We start from the raw sequence: 18305 nt of genomic DNA, 5'->3' as shown, positions 1-18305 counted from the left end.
CTGTTACAGCGCATAGATTGTGATTGTATTATTCTACCCACTGGGAGATAATCTAACCATTGATATGTTGTATCTGATACTCTATTGTCTATGTGGTTGTGTGTGTGTTTCCACGGCAGGGTAAGAAGTGGTGGCAGAATGCAGATGAACCCTGGCAAGCCTTGGCCTGCTGTATGGAGATAGCCAACGCTGTCAGATCACCTGACCCCACACACTTCATCTCCCACTTTCCTGTGCATCAGGTAATGACAGTGACCTCTAACCCCTGCCCCTTGACCCTCCATTTAGATCTGAAAGGATTAGATGGGTATATGCAATACGGTCATAGCTCCATATTACCCTCTGAAAGAATAGGTGTACTTTTTGCTATATTGCTTACTCCTAGGGTCTAGGGGTCCATTTTGTTTTGCACGCCTCTATAGCTGCTGCCATTTACAACCTCTTAACAGGAGGTGTCTCACTTATCCGCTATACTGTTATTTTAGAGGCCTCATCAAAGTTAACAAGGCAACAGCTCCTCTGACACCATTTTGGGGAAATTGTTGTTTTTATGTCACTTTACTTTGTGCTCAGTCACTGCCCTGGCTGATCCAGGCTAAATGGTGTGTTCAGACATCAGTTAGCCTCTGTCTGTTGGCTGGGCTCTGGCTCTGTAGAGAGCTGAGCAGCCCATCGACCTTGTCTGTCTGTGCTTCTTCAGGACTCCATCCATGGCCTCGGTTAAGCTTTTATTTGCCACCCCAATAATATTTCTCTCTTCTTTTTCTCTCTCTCTCTCTCTCTCTCCAATTCTCTCCACACCCTCCTTCCTCCCCCTCAGGATGGTTCGTGTAATGGTCTCCAGCACTACGCAGCCCTGGGTCGGGATGTGATCGGTGCCACCTCTGTGAACCTGATTCCCTGCGAGGTGCCCCAGGATGTCTACAGCGGGGTGGCACAGCAGGTCAGTCAGCCTGGTCACCAGTGAGCAGTGGCGGGGTGGTTATATTGCCCTGCCCCTACCACCTATAATGTTGAAATCCATTGTGTTTTATCAATGAATAAATAATGATGTACTTGAAGAGTGTCTCACATTATCGAGCTTGCTCCTTTATTTACCTGGGGAACGAGTGTACTTTTTCCTTTGCACTTAGCACAGTCTACAATAACAGCACCTGCTCTCCTCAGACTAGTCAGAGCAGGCTTTACTTTACCTCTCACCCCAGGGCTCCCTTAGCCCCAGTCCCTGCAGCACAGAAGTCACAGCCCAAGGATTTTGCTCTGACCAAGCTACATATTTTAGAGGGGAGACAATTTGAGCCTATTGATTTTAGCACCGGTGAGAGCGGAGAGTATTTACAAAGCACAGTGTGGCCGTGCCAAAAACATCAAGTCGCATTTAGCTGGAGCATAGTACACTGCAGAGTTCTCAATGAGCTGGGCTGCTTTCAGAATGGTGCTGTGGCAGCACTTCCTGCTCCCTTCTCCTACCTCATCGTCCAGCAACTCCTAAGGAACGCTGATTAGAAAGCAGCTGATGTATTCAGCTCCGCTTCGAGTCTTGGGGAGGACAAACACCTCCAGTACATACAGAGGACCAATCATCAAGGCAACAATGTTTACAGGAACGATACACCCAGTGTATATTTAAGGTGATTGCAGTTAATTGATTCAGACTGTTCACTTCTATAACTAGTACAGTAGGTTCTGTACAGGCTATACAGCAAACTGCTGCTAATTTAAAGCGACTGGCCTATTGAGTCAGATTTGTGATAACTGTGTCAGTCACTGACAGTCTAAATCAATGTACTGTCTGCAGCACAATGTGGTGCTCTTATGCTCCCATATTATGCTATGCGACTGTCAGAGTTAATGTATGATACTCTTTTGAGTCTGTGCGGTTCCCTTTGGACAAGATGACAATCAGACTGTGTGTTTGGTGCTCTCTGTGTGTTTTTATAGGTGGAGGAGTTCCGTGCGCGGGACTCGGAGAAGGGTCTGAAGATCGCCCAGGTGCTGGAGGGCTTCATCAGCAGGAAGGTGGTGAAGCAGACGGTGATGACGGTGGTGTACGGGGTGACACGCTATGGAGGACGCCTCCAGATAGAGAAGAGGCTCAAGGAGATTGATGACTTCCCCAAGGTACGGCCTACCAGTCATCTATATAATAGAACTGCCCCATGTTTTAGCTTTATTGCTTCAATCATTTTTCCATTCCCCAATCGACCCATTGTTGGTTTTTGATGTCGCTAGCTGTGGACTTTCTGGATGAACAGTATCACATAATCATCTCCTATACCATGCGACTGTGTTACGAGAAATGTCACACATAGACCTCACTCAGACAATGACATGTGTCATACTGACGACTGTGATATGTCTTTAACTGTATCTGTCTATATTAGCCATTTAACTGTATCTGTCTATATTAGCCATTTAACTGTATCTGTCTATATTAACCATTTAACTGTATCTGTCTATATTAGCCATTTAACTGTATCTGTCTATATTAGCCATTTAACTGTATCTGTCTATATTAGCCATTGATTTTATAATTTTTTAGCTACTTCACACAAGCACATAGACCTATTATAATACGGTAGTAACCTAATCTTACACAAGCACATAGACCTATTATAATACGGTAGTAACCTAATCTTACACAAGCACATAGACCTATTATAATAGGGTAGTAACCTAATCTTACACAAGCACATAGACCTATTATAATACGGTAGTAACCTAATCTTACACAAGCACATAGACCTATTATAATACGGTAGTAACCTAATCTTACACAAGCACATAGACCTTTTATAATACGGTAGTAACCTAATCTTACACAAGCACATAAACCTATTATAATAGGGTAGTAACCTAATCTTCTTTTTTCTTGTGTGTTTCCCGTCTAACAGCCAGGGAAATGTGGGAAATTGTCTCATTAGTTCAACAGGGAATCTGGGAACAATGTAATGGGAAATTATTATTACTGTGGAATGGCTGGGGAAAACCGCCTTATCACACTGAAATGCATATAGCACTGTAATGTGACAATCATACTTATGATAGCCATTTAGTTGAGCGCAGCAATGTCATCATGAATTTATACCACTCTTTTCAGTCAAACTGCAAATTTTACTCCAAAATCGTTGATACCTATAAAAATGGTGATTGTCATAACCTACTGCAGCCATGCTCAATAGGCGGACCGCAGGCCGGATCCAGACCCAGAACGGGGTCAATACGATTCGGTCGGGATTCGACTCCTGGTATCATATGAACACACACGTAAAACTGCAGGAAATTAGCTTTAAAGCTGCAATATGTACCTTTTTGGGGGACCTGACCAAATTCACATATAAATGTGTGTTATAGATCTTTCATTCTCATTGAAAGCAAGTCTAAGAAGCGGTAGATCTGTTCTATGTGCGCAATTTCTATGCTTCCCATTCTTAAGTTTCATTTTTGCGTCTTTTACTTTCGGTTTTCTACACCAGCTTCAAACAGCTGAAAATACAATATTTTTCGTTATGGAAAATATATTTCACAGCAGTTTAGATGGTACAATGATTATATACACTATACTTGCTTGTTTTGTCACATAAGCTGAAATTAGGCGAACTATTAGAACTTTTGCAACCAGGAAATGGCGTAGCGATTTCTGCCTAGTGCATCTTTAAAACTGCAGATCTTTTCTCTTTGCCAACAAGAGGGGTGTGAACAGTTTGGGGTTCCGAGGTGGGGGTTTGTTACTTTGCCAATACATTACAATATCCATCCGGGCCTTTGCCACCTAGGAAATGTGTGTGACCGGACCTTCTGAAATAGTACTTGAGTACCCCTGACCTACTGTATTATGATAATTGCTAACAGTGGAGAAAGCCTCCCTCTATTGTCCCCCCTGGGTGTGTATAGTACAGTAGAGAAACCCCCCCCCTTTTCAAATCAACCCAGGAATGATTTTATGGAACAGCACATAATTTACCCTGTAGCGTTCCTCAGGGTTCTGTGCTTGGTCCTTTACTCGTTTTGATTATGTGCCTATAAATAAATATACTGTAAATGTGTTGGATTTGGATATATGTATTGTCGAGCCATTGAGATGTGTGTGTTGTTATTGCAGGAGTATGTATGGGACGCCTCTCACTACCTGGTCCAACAGGTGTTTAGCAGTCTGAAGGAGATGTTCACCGGCACCAGAGAGATCCAGGTACCCTGCATGACACAAATTACTAATATATCAATTTACCTGCTGCATATACCAGCTCCACAGTTGACCAGTGTACACAAATAGAGTGTGAACTTATTATTACGGACTATAGTTTACTCTACTATTAGCACAGTAGCCGTGCTCGTTCATCATATGCATTCACTTTATAGTTCACACACATTAAGGACGACATGCACCAGCACCTGGCACGGGCTCATGCATTAAAACCATTAGAGAAAGAATGATCAGGGTAGCTTAAGGTGAGGGCACACAGCCCCAGCTCATATTAAATATTCTCCCCTCATCTCGCTCCTGCTCCCAGTTCATCTCTAAATGGGTCAGGTCCTGCAGGGTCTACACAGCAGAGTCTCAAGGAGAGAGCAGCGGTGGCTAGTTACAGTACATGATCAATCCCTCTCTCTTCCCCTCCTCCCTTTACCTGGCTGGGAGTTCCTGGATGAAGGAGGGAGAGAGGAGAGGTGGGATGATTAGGAGGAAAACAGAGAGAGAGGAGGAGAGTAGAGAGGAAGAAGAGGGAGGTAGAAAGAGGGCCAGAAGGCAGGCAGATTAATGGGCCAGCTTTGGGCCTGGCTGCTGCCTGCTAGCTGGGTCCCGTGTGGCTCAGTTGGTAGAGCATGGCACTTGTAATGCCAGAGTTGTGGGTTCGATTGCCACGGGACCAGTATAAAAATATATGCACTCACTACTTTAAGTCGCTCTGGATAAGAGCGTCTGATAAATGACTAAAATGTCAAATGTAAATATTAGTCTCCTACACTGAGGCTGTGGATGAGGACCTCTAGGACCATAATAGCGCTACCATTCAAGAGCGAGCATCTGTCACCGACTCAGCAACAGCGAGGCCAGCACTGTTGCTCTGTTATGTCTAGACTAGTGTTCTATTGTCTGCAAGCAACAACGTTCCACCTGTTTCTATGACAACTCTCCATCTCCATCTGTTTTCATGGATAGATATAATCACGGAAGAAACTGCATCTAAGTTTAAACTGATCATACTTCCAAGCTGCTGAGTGAATGTAATGTGTCTGTTTTCTCACATTTTCCTCAATTTCACGAACATCCTAATTTGAACACAAATGTACTCACCAGACAACAGTGGGTGATGGAAGTTAATTGAATCCCCTAGCTCTGATGTGTATCTACAGTAGCTGGCAGCAGAGGAGTAGAATGCTGTGACCTGTGAGTGGTGTTTCAAGTCTCCTACTTTCACTCAGTGGCCACCTCTCCTTCCATTGGCTGACCTGTGGCGGTGCCCTCTGTTTCAGGACTGGCTGACGGAGAGCGCCAGGCTCATCGCCAAGTCGGGCAACACGGTGGAGTGGGTGACACCCCTGGGCCTGCCCATCATTCAGCCCTACCACCGGACCCGGACGCAGATGGTAAGACTAAATGTATCTTACTCTAGATGTTGCTTAGTTAGAGCTCAGAGAAGCATTAAAGTAACTGTCCAGTGTTTCCAGATATATATGAAATATGACCTAAATGAATGACAATACATATATTTTTTTAAAGGTAATTAAGTATGTTCAAAAGCAGCTTTTCTGTGTTGGAATGGTGTGGGCGTACTCCAACAACAGAATGGTATAGGCGTATACCGGTCATTAAAAATATTAATGTGAGTAGGCCGTTGATTGGCCAGCACATCTTCCATGAGGAAATAGTAAACATTTTTGGAACAGTCTGTTTGAGATACAAGTTTGAGGTGCGGTTTTTGAAGTGTTTTTATTTTTCTCCAATGTATGCTTTGGCCACAAATACGAGTATAGGATGAGTCGACAACATTATTTGGGTATGAGTTAACAGAATATGAACTTTTAAAAGTACGATTTTCACTGTATACAAGCTCAGACATGTCAAACGTAGTCCTTTTCAAAGGGAAATATAAGCGTATTTATACAATATATGCAAATGCATATATGTTCTATAGCTTAATCAATCTGGCTGTGGTCACCATTAATGCCAGTCACATGTCCACTGCAGAGATCATGAAAATAACAAGCAGACTAGGGTCCCTCATAAGGTCCCTTTTTCCCCCTAATTGGCCCACCTGGCAGACAGCTTGTTGTTTGGCTATTAGTGTGTCTTGAGCTGGTAGAGGGGCCTAAAAGCAGTAGCAAATTACAGGGCTCTCTTCACCTCACTTGACCTCTGCTGACCTCACTGACAGACAGGGGGAGGCAACCTCTGAAAGCTCCATCTCTCAAGTTATCCTCAGCACTTCAGGTGTCTCTATCAGCTGTGTACTGGCCTGTCTCTAACATGTATTTCTGTCTTTGTCCCGGCTCAGTGCACTGCCACCTTGAGCAGGGCACCTCGCTCCTCTACTGCGCTGCGTGTGTGTGCAGTTGTGTGTGCGTGCATGTGAGTGCGTGTGCAAACTGTGTGTGGGTTTCTGTATAAGCACTTTGTGACATCTGCTGATGTAAAAAGGGCTTTATAAATACATTTGATTTGATTTGAAAGTGATGGGCTACATTTTTCACCTCAGCCTGGTCAAACACCTCTCTTCTGTCACAGCGCCTACAGTAGCTAGCTGTGTGTTAGATGTTGTAGAGCTATTGAGCACTAGTTAGTATCATTCCTAGGGAACAAACTCTTTGTTAACATGTCTCAGTAGGCTCGTATTTAGCATGCTAGCTCAAGTCAGGTTTTATCAGTCATTCATGTCTTGTGTCCTATTATAATTTCTGTCACCTCTGTGTGGTGGGTGGGCTGGGAATCAATGGGGAGAACTTGTAGTTCAATCATGGATTCCACATTAATTTGATCTTCCATCAATTTGTTAGAAATGTCAAACATAAGAACTGACTTGGGTGGTGGAAGTCTACCCTGTTTTATTAGTGTGTTTGTTTACAGAATGTCTAATACTAATCCAGTGTCCCCTCCCCAACCAAATTACATCATCAAACCTACCTGACTCAATCATGTCCTCTTGCCTTTTCCCCTCATGTCTCCTGCAGCTGAAGTGTACCATCCAGGACCTGAGTCTCCAGATCACCCACGACTCTAAACAGTAAGTTCTTCTTCCTCCCAGTGTTTTCGACTAGCGGCCTGGTCTGTTTGGTCTGTTTCGCAAGCGTTCCCGGAAGTGTCGCAATGTTGCACCTCTGGGTTTAGAAACTCTGTGGCATGATGCTCCTTCATCGTCTCTGTGAGTGAATTTCAGGGCTCTAAAGTGCAACCATTTTACTCACATATGTGCCTAAAAATAGATGTGTGCGAACTGAAACAGTAAAGTGTGAGCACATGTGCGAGTTGTGATATATAGCAATAAAAAATCCTGCAGTAGCTATTTTCAAAGTATTTCTGCCTTTTGTTTCGTAGCTGGTAGCTAATCACACACAAAAATAAAAAATACGAATAATGTCTTATTTCTATGTGAAGAACTACGTAGAGCCCCATATATCCCACCTCGCACAGCAACAGTGCCTGGACCGCAGCAACATGCCTAGGGCACTGTGAGTGAAATGCTGAAAGATACATTTTTAGGAGCGCACAGGTATAGAAGTTGATCGAATTTACCCAAAAGTCTACTAAAGTGTGACTTTGTCCTTGTGTTTTTTGGCTATTTACATCGTTTTGTTCACACACTAGGTTGTTGTTCAATGTTAGTTTGAGCTTGCTCAACTACTACTAGCAAAGATAGGTCGGAAAATCTCTGACAGACATGTGAATCCCACGTTACCAAGGTAAAGGCCCGCCCCTTAAAGGGGCAGCTGAACATTTTTGTCTCACCCAAGTGACTCAAATATTTGAGGGTACGTTGTACTTTATTGAGCATGGAACACCCCAAAAAACATTTATTCATGAATTGTTTGTCATTTCTTGAAAACGCTTTTCCTCAAATACCTTCATTGTGCTCCTAAATGTGATCCTTGTAAAAAATAAAATAAATAATAAAGGCAGTGTAGAGCCCTGAATTTGCACATCCCATGTCATGTAGCCTAAGCGTTAACGATGAGTCAAAATCCACTTAGCCTTATTATTGTTTTCTGGTACATTCATTGATTTTATTTCGCGTTTCGTATAGCAGCCAACAGGGGCTTTCATCCAAGACTCAGTGTTATTTTCCTCGACCCGAGCATAAAGGGCATTTAGCTCGTTTAGGATTCCACCTCGTCGGAGGTCCTAGCGGGCTTTTTTGTATGCGTCCATGTCCGTGTCCCCTTGTAAGCGGTAGCTCTAGCCTTTAGCCCATGGCGGATACTGCCTGTAATCCATGGTTTTTGGTTTGGATACGTTCGTCACTGTGGGGACGACGTCATCTATGCACTTATTGATGAAGCCCGTGACTGATGTGATAAACTCCTCAATGGACATTTATATTTGTCCAACCTTTCAGTTGGAAGACAGTAGCCAAAACAGCTGCAAGCCAGCAATATGTTTAACTTTCTAGCCAACACCCAATTAGCTGCGAGCTTACACAGGACATCTAAAGGAAGTGGAAGTATAGAGTGCAGTTGTGTTGGCGAGTTACCCTGTTTTTTCTTTGTTATTAATTCATAATTCATTCTGACCTACCTGTGCGCTGATTCATGGACTAAGACACTGGCTTTTCAGATGCTTGCGTCATCATGGCCTTAATTGTGTGTGGGTGCACAAGAGAGACACACTGTCTGTGTGTGTCTTCTCTGTGAACAACTGTTCTGTTTTCTGTCCACAGGAAGCCAGACACTGTGAAACAGAAGAATGCCTTCCCTCCTAACTTTATCCACTCTCTGGACTCCACACACATGATGCTGACCGCTCTCTACTGCTACAGGTACACTAAGGACTGACCTCTAACCTCTGACCCCCACCACACAGGACTGACCTCTGATCACATTCGCTACAACACTCTTATCACCATTCAGCTGATACACTGTCTGCTCTCAAGACCCATCTGAATAACAGTTTCTGTTTGATCCCATAAACTGTTGTCATAGTATGTCACGTTGATTCAAATCTCAGTATGTCTCACAGGCTGTGTAACCTCATATTACGGTGTACAGTTTCCACCACGATTTCCTTCCACGGCGTCTAGCCCTATGTCTCATGTCTCTACTCTGTGTGCTCCTCCAGCGCCGGCCTGACGTTCGTCTCCGTCCACGACTGCTTCTGGACCCACGCCCTTACAGTCGACACTATGAACAAGGTACTGTAGTACAGTACAATCTTCACCTTCATCACTGTAACTTTTAAGATCTTAGCACACAGCTCTCCTGTATCCTACCCTTTATAGGCCTTCCTTGGTGGCCAGTCAATTACTTTACACCACTGGCTGCCTGGCCATTAATACATGCCGTTACAGCTGTTGGCAGCTGGCAGCGCCATATGTCCTGGAGTTTCGTCCTGTCACAGAGTGTCATTACGGAGTATTTATACAACGGGTGGTTCTAATCCTGAATGCTGATTGGTTAAAACCGCATTCCAGCCGGTGTCTATTCCACAAGTTAACACCGGCTAAATCTATGACGTTAAAATGCCTATTTACTCTGTTCTCCAGCTGTCCCATAGTAATGGACGTGTCAGGAGTCGGGATGAGACAGACAGGCAGGCAGCTTTTCTCAGCCAGTCGAAATCATGAATCAGCTGGCATCATTTTTATGGATATATACAAAGAACTATCAATAGAAAACAGGTAAAACGAAACGAAGTGCAGCTAGTTTGCAGTCTGTCCAACTTCAGTTTGAAGTGATTGTGCTAGCTGTGTTGTTGTCTAGCTCCTCTGAACAATAGTGTCCTGACGAGAAAGCACATTTTCTATGCCAGGCGAAATCACGCCTCATTAGCTCATTGTTATGGATCTATCCAAATAAATGTCACTAGAAAACAACTTAAACAAATGCAAATGCAGCTACTGTTGCTATTCTGGCTGCACTGTTTGACATGACAGTTAGTTAGCCGTAGTTGGCTAGCTAGCAAGCAAGGGATAAGAACGTTGCCAGCCAGTATGGCAATGGAAAATGTATAACAAAAAGACTGAATGACTGGGTCGCGTGTGTCTCTGGCAACCGAACCGATAGAACGAATGACCAGCCGGCTTGTATAGCAACCCTAGATTTGTGTCGGGACTATATCTTGTGGAAGGATGAATTAGTATGAATAAATTAATCAAAATAACGTTTTTTATTAAAATATGTAAATCATTATTTGAATATGTTGGTAACCCGTTGTATAAAAGTGATAATGCCCTCGAGACCGGTGTTTGGAGGATATATTGGCACGGTTTGCTAACAACACCCGTGCCAATATATCCTCTAAACACTGGCTTCTCGGGCATTATCACTTAAATATGGCTGTGTTGCCCTGTCCGTCAGGACTTCGAGGTGTCAACAAGACTAAATGGTTTCCACTAGATAACACAGCCACAAAGTCAAAATGTACTATATCGTAAAACATGTATTTAAGCTTAGAGTTAGGCATAAGGTTAGCAGTGTGGTTAAAGTTAGGTAAAAAAAAAAAAAAATTAGAAGATAAATTGTACGAATAGGCGCGGTTTATGACTTTGTGGCTGTGTTAACTAGTGATGACCAGACTAAATTGAGATGCTCCGGTTCTATAAAGTGGCCGAATTACCATAATGGAATTTCTGTGTGAATTATGTGAAGAAAAGAGCATCCAACTGTTATTTCTTCAGCCAATCTCCAATGATTAGCATTGAAGCGGTTATTTCACAGTATGGTTATTTCTTGTCATGTTTAAATATCAGTGCTCTTCCGTCATTACATAGCCAATTGAACACAAAGGCAAGGGGCAGCACTCTAAATAACTAGGTCAGCGCCTCAACACAGGGCCGGCCCTGGACGTTCTGCCGCCCTAGGCGAGACAAAAAACTGCCGCCCCCCTCCTATCTCCGCAAAAGTATGTACCCATCTTAATCTTTTCTTTTTATTGGCCAGTCTGAGATATGGCTTTTTCTTTGCAACTCTGCCTAGAAGGTCAGCATCCCGGAGTCGCCTCTTCACTGTTGACGTTGAGACTGGTGTTTTGCGGGTACTATTTAATGAAGCTGCCAGTTGAGGACCTGTGAGGCGTCTGTTTCTCAAACTAGACACTCTAATGTATTTGTCCTCTTGCTCAGTTGTGCACCGGGGCCTCCCACTCCTCTTTCTATTCTGGTTAGAGCCCGTTTGCGCTGTTCTGTGAAGGGAGTAGGACACAGCGTTGTACGAGATCTTCAGTTTCTTGGCAATTTCTCGCATGGAATAGCCATAATTTCTCCGAACAAGAATAGAGAGACGAGTTTCAGAAGAAAGTTCTTTGTTTCTGGCCATTCTGGCCTGTAATCGAACCCACAATTGCTGATGCTCCAGATACTCAACTAGTCTCAAGAAGGCCAGTTTTATTGCTTCTTTAATCAGCACAACAGTTTTCAGCTGTGCTAACATAATTGCAAAAGGATTTTCTAATGATCAATTAGCCTTTTAAAATGATAAACTTGGATTAGCAAACACAACGTGCCATTGGAACACAGGACTGATGGTTGCTGATAATGGGCCTCTGTACGCCTATGTAGATATTCCATAAATATCAGCTGTTTCCAGCTACAATAGCCATTTACAACATTAACAATGTCTACACTGTATTTCTGATCAATTTGATGTTATTTTAATAGACAGAAAAATTGCTTTTCTTTTGAAAACAAGGACATTTCTAAATGACCCCAAACTTTTTCTCAGCTAAAAGTCGCAGGAACAGAACATAATTGCAGCCCAATTAATAGGCCTATGCTACAAATTAAACACAATTTTTAACACATCTGGTTAGTAGGCTATATAACCAGTTCAATGTCAATAACATAGCATAATATTTTCAATCTGATTACATTGATAAAATCACCAATGTCTCTGTTAAATTCGTTTTTTATATTGCTTTGTGCATTGATTGGGGAAAAACAGCTTGCAATCAATAGAAAATGTTGCGCTGAAAAAGACTAAAAAGAAAGGTGGATAATGAAAATAGAAGTTTCAGGGAAGAATGGACAGAGAAATAGACATTCTTACCGTATTTCTCAATGTCAAACCAGAGTGTGTTGTTTGCAACGCTGTTGCAAAGAATTTCATCTTAGACATCCTTATGAATCTAAGCATGGCACTTTAAAAAGTTACCTTTCCACCCAGAAAGAGGCTCTACTGATGCAGAAAAATGTAAGTGTAGCTTGGTTCGTTCTGCGTTGTGTACTTTTAATTAGGACACTGCCACAACTGGAGGTCTGCTGGTTGGATTATTTTTATTTGCCCTGCACACGAAGAGACAACACACAATATGTTAGCCCTTGGTGCAGTCACAGCTCTCGGGCACCTGCATGAGCACATGGACACTCACTCAAACACTGTCCCAAGTACTCACAAGTTACAATAGGTACCCTAATTAGCGAGCTCGGTGAAACTTGTTAACATAAATCTTTATATTGTCCACATTGTAACAAAACCTATAGTTGCATAACAGCACTTTGTGTAACAGTACCACAGTTTTATATTGACAAATTACGGAGCCAAGGACAACATACCTTGCGAGTTGAAGGTCAGGCAGGAAAGGGTATGTGTTACCCTCACTCCTTTAAGAAAGGGTATGTGTTACCCTCACTCAATTTGAGCCTTGGTTTTAACCAAACACACCAAGCCCTTCCCAGACACGGAGGTATTTAAGGAGTGCATGTGGCAGTATTGGAGGATTTGGCTATACCGACATCTATGGATAACATAATTGTGTCTATCAAACAGGTAGGCTTACCACTTATTTTTTTGAATAGGAAGAAATAGTCTCCAATTCTATATGTAATTCTATGATTAGGCCCATAGGAAATGTTGGTGCGCGAGTGCACATATAGGAGGTCCCTTACCAAGCAGAAGGGAATTTTACTTTAACCCCTGCATCGGAGAATTACAATGTTGCAATCACTATGCAGCCAACTGCCTATAGTAGGAAACCGAGTTTCTTACTAATAATATACCACCTGTTATCACACATGGCACAACCCCACAATTGTTACAATTACAATAAAAATAACACTTTTATTTAACATATTGAGCATATAATGTAATATTCCTGTAGAACTGTAAAAAAAGAGTGAGATCATTTGAGCTTCATTTTGCTGGAGCAGTGTAAAAAAGCTTTATGTCAATTATTTACATATCGAATTTGATTGTCCATCATCAGTTTCAGCATTTATTTATTTATTTTGTGGGCCGCCTAGAGTGGCCTCTTTCCTCTGCTGTGGTGCTGCATTGCAGTCAGTGATGGTTTCTCTCGGTAGCTGTCCATGGTCCTGAAATATGAGAGAGAGAGAGAGAGAGAGAGAGAGAGAGAGAGAGAGAGAGAGAGAGAGAGAGAGAGAGAGAGAGAGAGAGAGAGAGAGAGAGAGAGAGAGAGAGAGAGAGAGAGAGAGAGAGAGAGAGAGAGAGAGAGAGAGAGAGAGAGAGAGAGAGAGAGAGAGAGAGAGAGAGAGAGAGAGAGAGAGAGAGAGAGAGAGAGAGAGAGAGAGAGAGAGAGAGAGAGAGAGAGAGAGAGAGAGAGAGAGAGAGAGAGAGAGAGAGAGAGAGAGAGAGAGCAAAAAATACAAAGTTAACAGGCGATAGATAATTGAGTAATCTTACAAATTACTCGGTGATAGAATTCATGTGAGTGTATGATCAACGTTGACCTTTTATTCAAAGCCAAGTTGCCTCGCCAAGTTGACTCGCCTGGTCTTCCTGGCAGCAACAGCATGCACTGCTTCTTGGAGGATGATTTTGTAAGACAACTCGTGCTCAATTGATATGGTGGCGAGTCCATTGAGTCCCTCTTGACTCAAAGTAGAGCACAGGTTGTTTTTGATGAGTTTGAGCTTGGAGAATGTGCGCTCTCCACTTGCCTGTCATCGGGAGTGTGAGAAGAACTCTCAGGGCAACAAAGCCATTGGGATACAAGGAGGCCATTTGGTGTCTGGATATGTACTCCAGTGCGTCAAGTGGTTTTGCCTCACTGTCCAGTCTCCTGCTCAAGACTTTGAGCTCATTACACAGCTCAATGTCCCTGGAATCCCCATACGTAAGGGCCCTCTCCAGTGTTGCACAGTCCCTGGTAAGCGCTGCAGTGTCCATGTCCTTGATGGTGGGGATGTTGTACAGGATGCTGAAAACACTGCTGTGCTCTTCGAGCTGCGTAAAGCGCTCGTTGACGGACTGGATAGCAGAATCAAGAATCTGATTAAAGGAATGTACTTTGAATTTCTGCTGAGGGTCAGTCACAGGCTCATCCTCTCCCTCGTAGCCAAACAGACTCCTTTTCTTCCTGGGACGGACCGTGGGCTGCGCTGGGCGCTGGCTGTGTAGTAGCCGATCAGGGGCGCCGGAGGGCGGCAGCCAATTGCCAAAATGCCACCCCAAATTTAAGTGCCACCATTGGTGGCCACCTTATGGGAGGGCCGGCCCTGCCTCAACATATAACATGGGATTTTATTACCCCTTAAAGATGCACTCCAGAATCTTAAGCACAACAAATTAGTCACATATAGTACAAATTGGATTTGTAACGTATCATAGAAATTGAAGATTTAAAAAAAAAAGATAAAAAATTCAGGATGTAATATATCATACTAAATGGATGACGTAGTACACCATTTGATAATGTAGTACACAACAAACGGGGCCCACCTTTGGCTTGTGACCACCACCTTCGGAACTACTGGCTGAAATTATACAAAAGTTTGAGAGTGCCCCTTTAGGTCATTCTTCAGGAATGCGTTAAAATGGCCCTGACCCGGCTGCAGTAATGATTGGCACCAATCACTCTAGCTAGTCTTCTATCCCCTTCCTCCTCCTTTTCCACCTCCTCTGCTTCTCTCCTCCTCTCCTCCCCTGTTGTCTGATTGATTGATTGCTTCTGTGGACAGGTGTCTTTTATACAGGTAACAAGCTGAGATTAGGAGCACTCCCTTTAAGAGTGTGCTCCTAATCTCAGCTCGTTACCTGTATAAAAGACACCTGGGAGCCAGAAATCTTTCTGATTGAGACGGGGTCAAATACTTATTTCCCTCATTAAAATGCAAATCAATTTATAACATTTTTGACATGCGTTTTTCTGGATTTTTTTTTTGTTATTCTATCTCTCACTGTTCAAATAAAATTACCATTAAAATTATAGACTGATCATTTCTTTGTCAGTGGGAAAACGTACAAAATCAGCAGGGGATCAAATACTTTTTTCCCTCACTGTATGTACGGCAGGACCAAATCGGAGAGATACGTAGGAGCAAGCCCATGTAATGCTTTGTAGGTTAGTAGTAAAACCTTGAAATCAGCCCTAGCCTTAACTGGAAGCCAATGTAGAGAGGCTAGCACTGGAGTAATATGATCAATTTTTTTGGTCAAGATTCTAGTAGCCGTTTTTAGCACTAACTGAAGTTTATTTAGTGCTTTATCCGGGTAGCCGGAGAGTAGAGCATTGCAGTAGTCTAATCTAGAAGTGACAAAAGCAAGGATTAGCTTGGACAATATTCTGATTTTTGCAGGAGTAAATGCAAGAACCTGTCCGTGTAGACCAATTAAGGTTTCCAATCGATCCAAAATAATGTTGTGATTGATGGTGTGAAAAGCAGCACTAAGGACTAGGAGCACGAGGACAGATGCAGAGCCTTGGTCTGATGCCATTAAAAGGTAATTTACCACCTTCACGAGTGCGGTCTCAGTGCTATGATGGGGTCTAAAACCAGACTTAAGCGTTTCGTATACAGTTTTTTGTCTTCAGGAAGGCAGTGAGTTGCTAAACAACAGCTTTTTCAAAAATGTTGAGAGGAATGGGAGATTCGATATACAGTGCCTTGCAAAAGTATTCATCCCCCTTGGCGTTGTTTTGTTGCATTACAACCTGTAATTTAAATGGATTTTTATTTGGATTTCATGAAATGGACATTCACAAAATAGTCCAAATTGGTGAAGTGAAATGAAAATAATTCTAAAAGATAAATAACAGGAAAGTGGTGTGTGCATATGTATTCACCCCCTTTGCTATGAAGCCCCTAAATAAGATCTGGTGCAACCAATTACCTTCAGAAGTCACATAATTAGTTAAATAAAGTCCACCTGTGTGCAATCTAAGTGTCACGTGATCTGTCACATGATCTCAGTATATATACACCTGTTCTGAAAGGCCCCAGAGTCTGCAACACCGCTAAGCAAGGGGTACCACCAAGCAAGCTGCACCATGAAGACCAAGGAGCTCTCCAAACAGGTCAGGGACAAAGTTGTGGAGAAGTACAGATCAGGGTTGGGTTATAAAAAGATATCCGAAACTTTTAACATCCCACGGAGCACCATTAAATCCATTATTAAAAAATTGAAAGAATATGGCACCACAACAAACCTGCCAAGAGAGGGCTGCCCACCAAAACTCACGGACCAGGCAAGGAGGGCATTCATCAGAGAGGCAACAAAGAGACCAAAGATAACCCTGAAGGAGCTGCAAAGCTCCACAGCGGAGATTGGAGTATCTGTCCATAGGACCACTTTAAGCCGTACACTCCACAGAACTGGGCTTTACGGAAGAGTGGCCAGAAAAAAAGCCATTTGGAGACTCCCCAAACATATGGAAGAAGGTACTCTGGTCAGATGAGACTAAAATTGAACTTTTTCGCCATCAAGGAAAACGCTATGTCTGGCGCAAACCCAACACCTCTCATCACCCCGGAGAACACCATTCCCACAGTGAAGCATGGTGGTGGCAGCATCATGCTGTGCGGATGTTTTTCATCGGCAGGGACTGGGAAACTTGTCAAAATTGAAGGAATGATGAATGGTGCTAAATACAGGGAAATTCTTGAGGGAAACCTGTTTCAGTCTTCCAGAGATTTGAGACTGGGACGGAGGTTCACCTTCCAGCAGGACAATGACCCTAAGCATACTGCTAAAGCAACACTTGAGTGGTTTAAGGGGAAACATTTAAATGTCTTGGAATGGCCTAGTCAAAGCCCAGACCTCAATCCAATTGAGAATCTGTGGTATCACTTAAATATTGCTGTACACCAGCGGAACCCATCCAACTTGAAGGAGCTGGAGCAGTTTTGCCTTGAAGAATGGGCAAAAATCCCAGTGGCTAGAGGTGCCAAGCATATAGAGACATACCCCAAGAGACTTGCAGCTGGAATTGCTGCAAAAGGTGGCTCTACAAAGTATTGACTTTGGGGGGGGGGGGGGGGGTGAATAGTTATGCACGCTCAAGTTTTCAGTTTTTTTGTCTTATTTCTTATTTCTTGTTTGTTTCACAATAAAAACGATTTTGCATCTTCAAAGTGGTAGGCATGTTGTGTAAATCAAATGATACAAACCCCCAAAAAATCAATTTTAATTCCAGGTTGTAAGGCAACAAAATAGGAAAAATGCCAAGGGGGGTGAATACCTTCACAAGCCACTGTAGGCCGATAGTTTTTTACATTTTCTGGGTCAAGGTTTGGCTTCTTCAAGAGAGGCTTTATTACTGCCACTTTTAGTGAGTTTGGTACACATCCAGTGGATAGGGAGCCATTTATTATGTTCAACATAGGAGGGCCAAGCACAGGAAGTAGCTCTTTCAGTAGTTTAGTTGGAATAGGGTCCAGTATGCAGCTTGAAGGTTTAGAGGCCATGACTATTTTCATGAACGTGTCAAGAGATATAAGATTAAAAAACTTGATTGATCCTAGGTCCTGGCAGTTTTGTGCAGACTCAGGACAGCTGAGCTTTGGAGAAATACGCAGATTCAAAGAGGAGTCTGTAATTTGCTTTCTAATGATCATGATCTTTTCGTCGAAGAAGTTCATGAATTCATCACTGCTGAAGTGAAAGGCATCCTCTCTTGGGGAATGCTGCTTTTTAGTAAGCTTTGCGGCAGTAACAAATAGAAATGTTGGATTGTTCTTATTCTCCTCAATTAGGTTGGAAAAATAGGATGATCGAGCAGCAGTGAGGGCTCTTCGATATTGCTCTGTACTTTCTTTCCAAGCTAGTAGGAAGACTTCCAGTTTGGTGGAGTGCCATTTCCGTTTCTGGAGGCTTGCTTCAGGGCTCTGGTATTTTCTGTATACCAGGGAGCTAGTTTCTTGTGACAAATGTTTTTTGTTTTTAGGGGTGCGACTGCAACTGCATCTAAGGTATTACGC

The 18305-nt window shown here is 43.0% G+C and overlaps 1 protein-coding gene across 1 annotated transcript in view; it reads left to right on the top strand.

Moving 5' to 3' along the window:
* LOC311148382 (DNA-directed RNA polymerase, mitochondrial-like) overlaps window positions 1–18305 on the top strand; it is a 53179-nt gene that overhangs the window by 24761 nt on the left and 10113 nt on the right. Inside the window, exons 11-18 of the mRNA XM_084185337.1 lie at window positions 120–242; window positions 821–943; window positions 1942–2121; window positions 4103–4189; window positions 5476–5589; window positions 7171–7223; window positions 8874–8972; window positions 9272–9344. Coding sequence (XP_084041463.1) covers window positions 120–242; window positions 821–943; window positions 1942–2121; window positions 4103–4189; window positions 5476–5589; window positions 7171–7223; window positions 8874–8972; window positions 9272–9344 — 852 coding nt within the window. The remainder of the gene's footprint in view (window positions 1–119; window positions 243–820; window positions 944–1941; window positions 2122–4102; window positions 4190–5475; window positions 5590–7170; window positions 7224–8873; window positions 8973–9271; window positions 9345–18305) is intronic.

Source organism: Coregonus lavaretus (genome assembly GCF_964263955.1).
Source record: "Coregonus lavaretus genome assembly, chromosome: 21".
In the NCBI taxonomy this organism is placed as follows: Eukaryota; Metazoa; Chordata; class Actinopteri; order Salmoniformes; family Salmonidae; genus Coregonus; species Coregonus lavaretus.
Note: the sequence above shows the minus strand (reverse complement) of the source record. Positions and strands in the feature narration are given on the sequence as shown.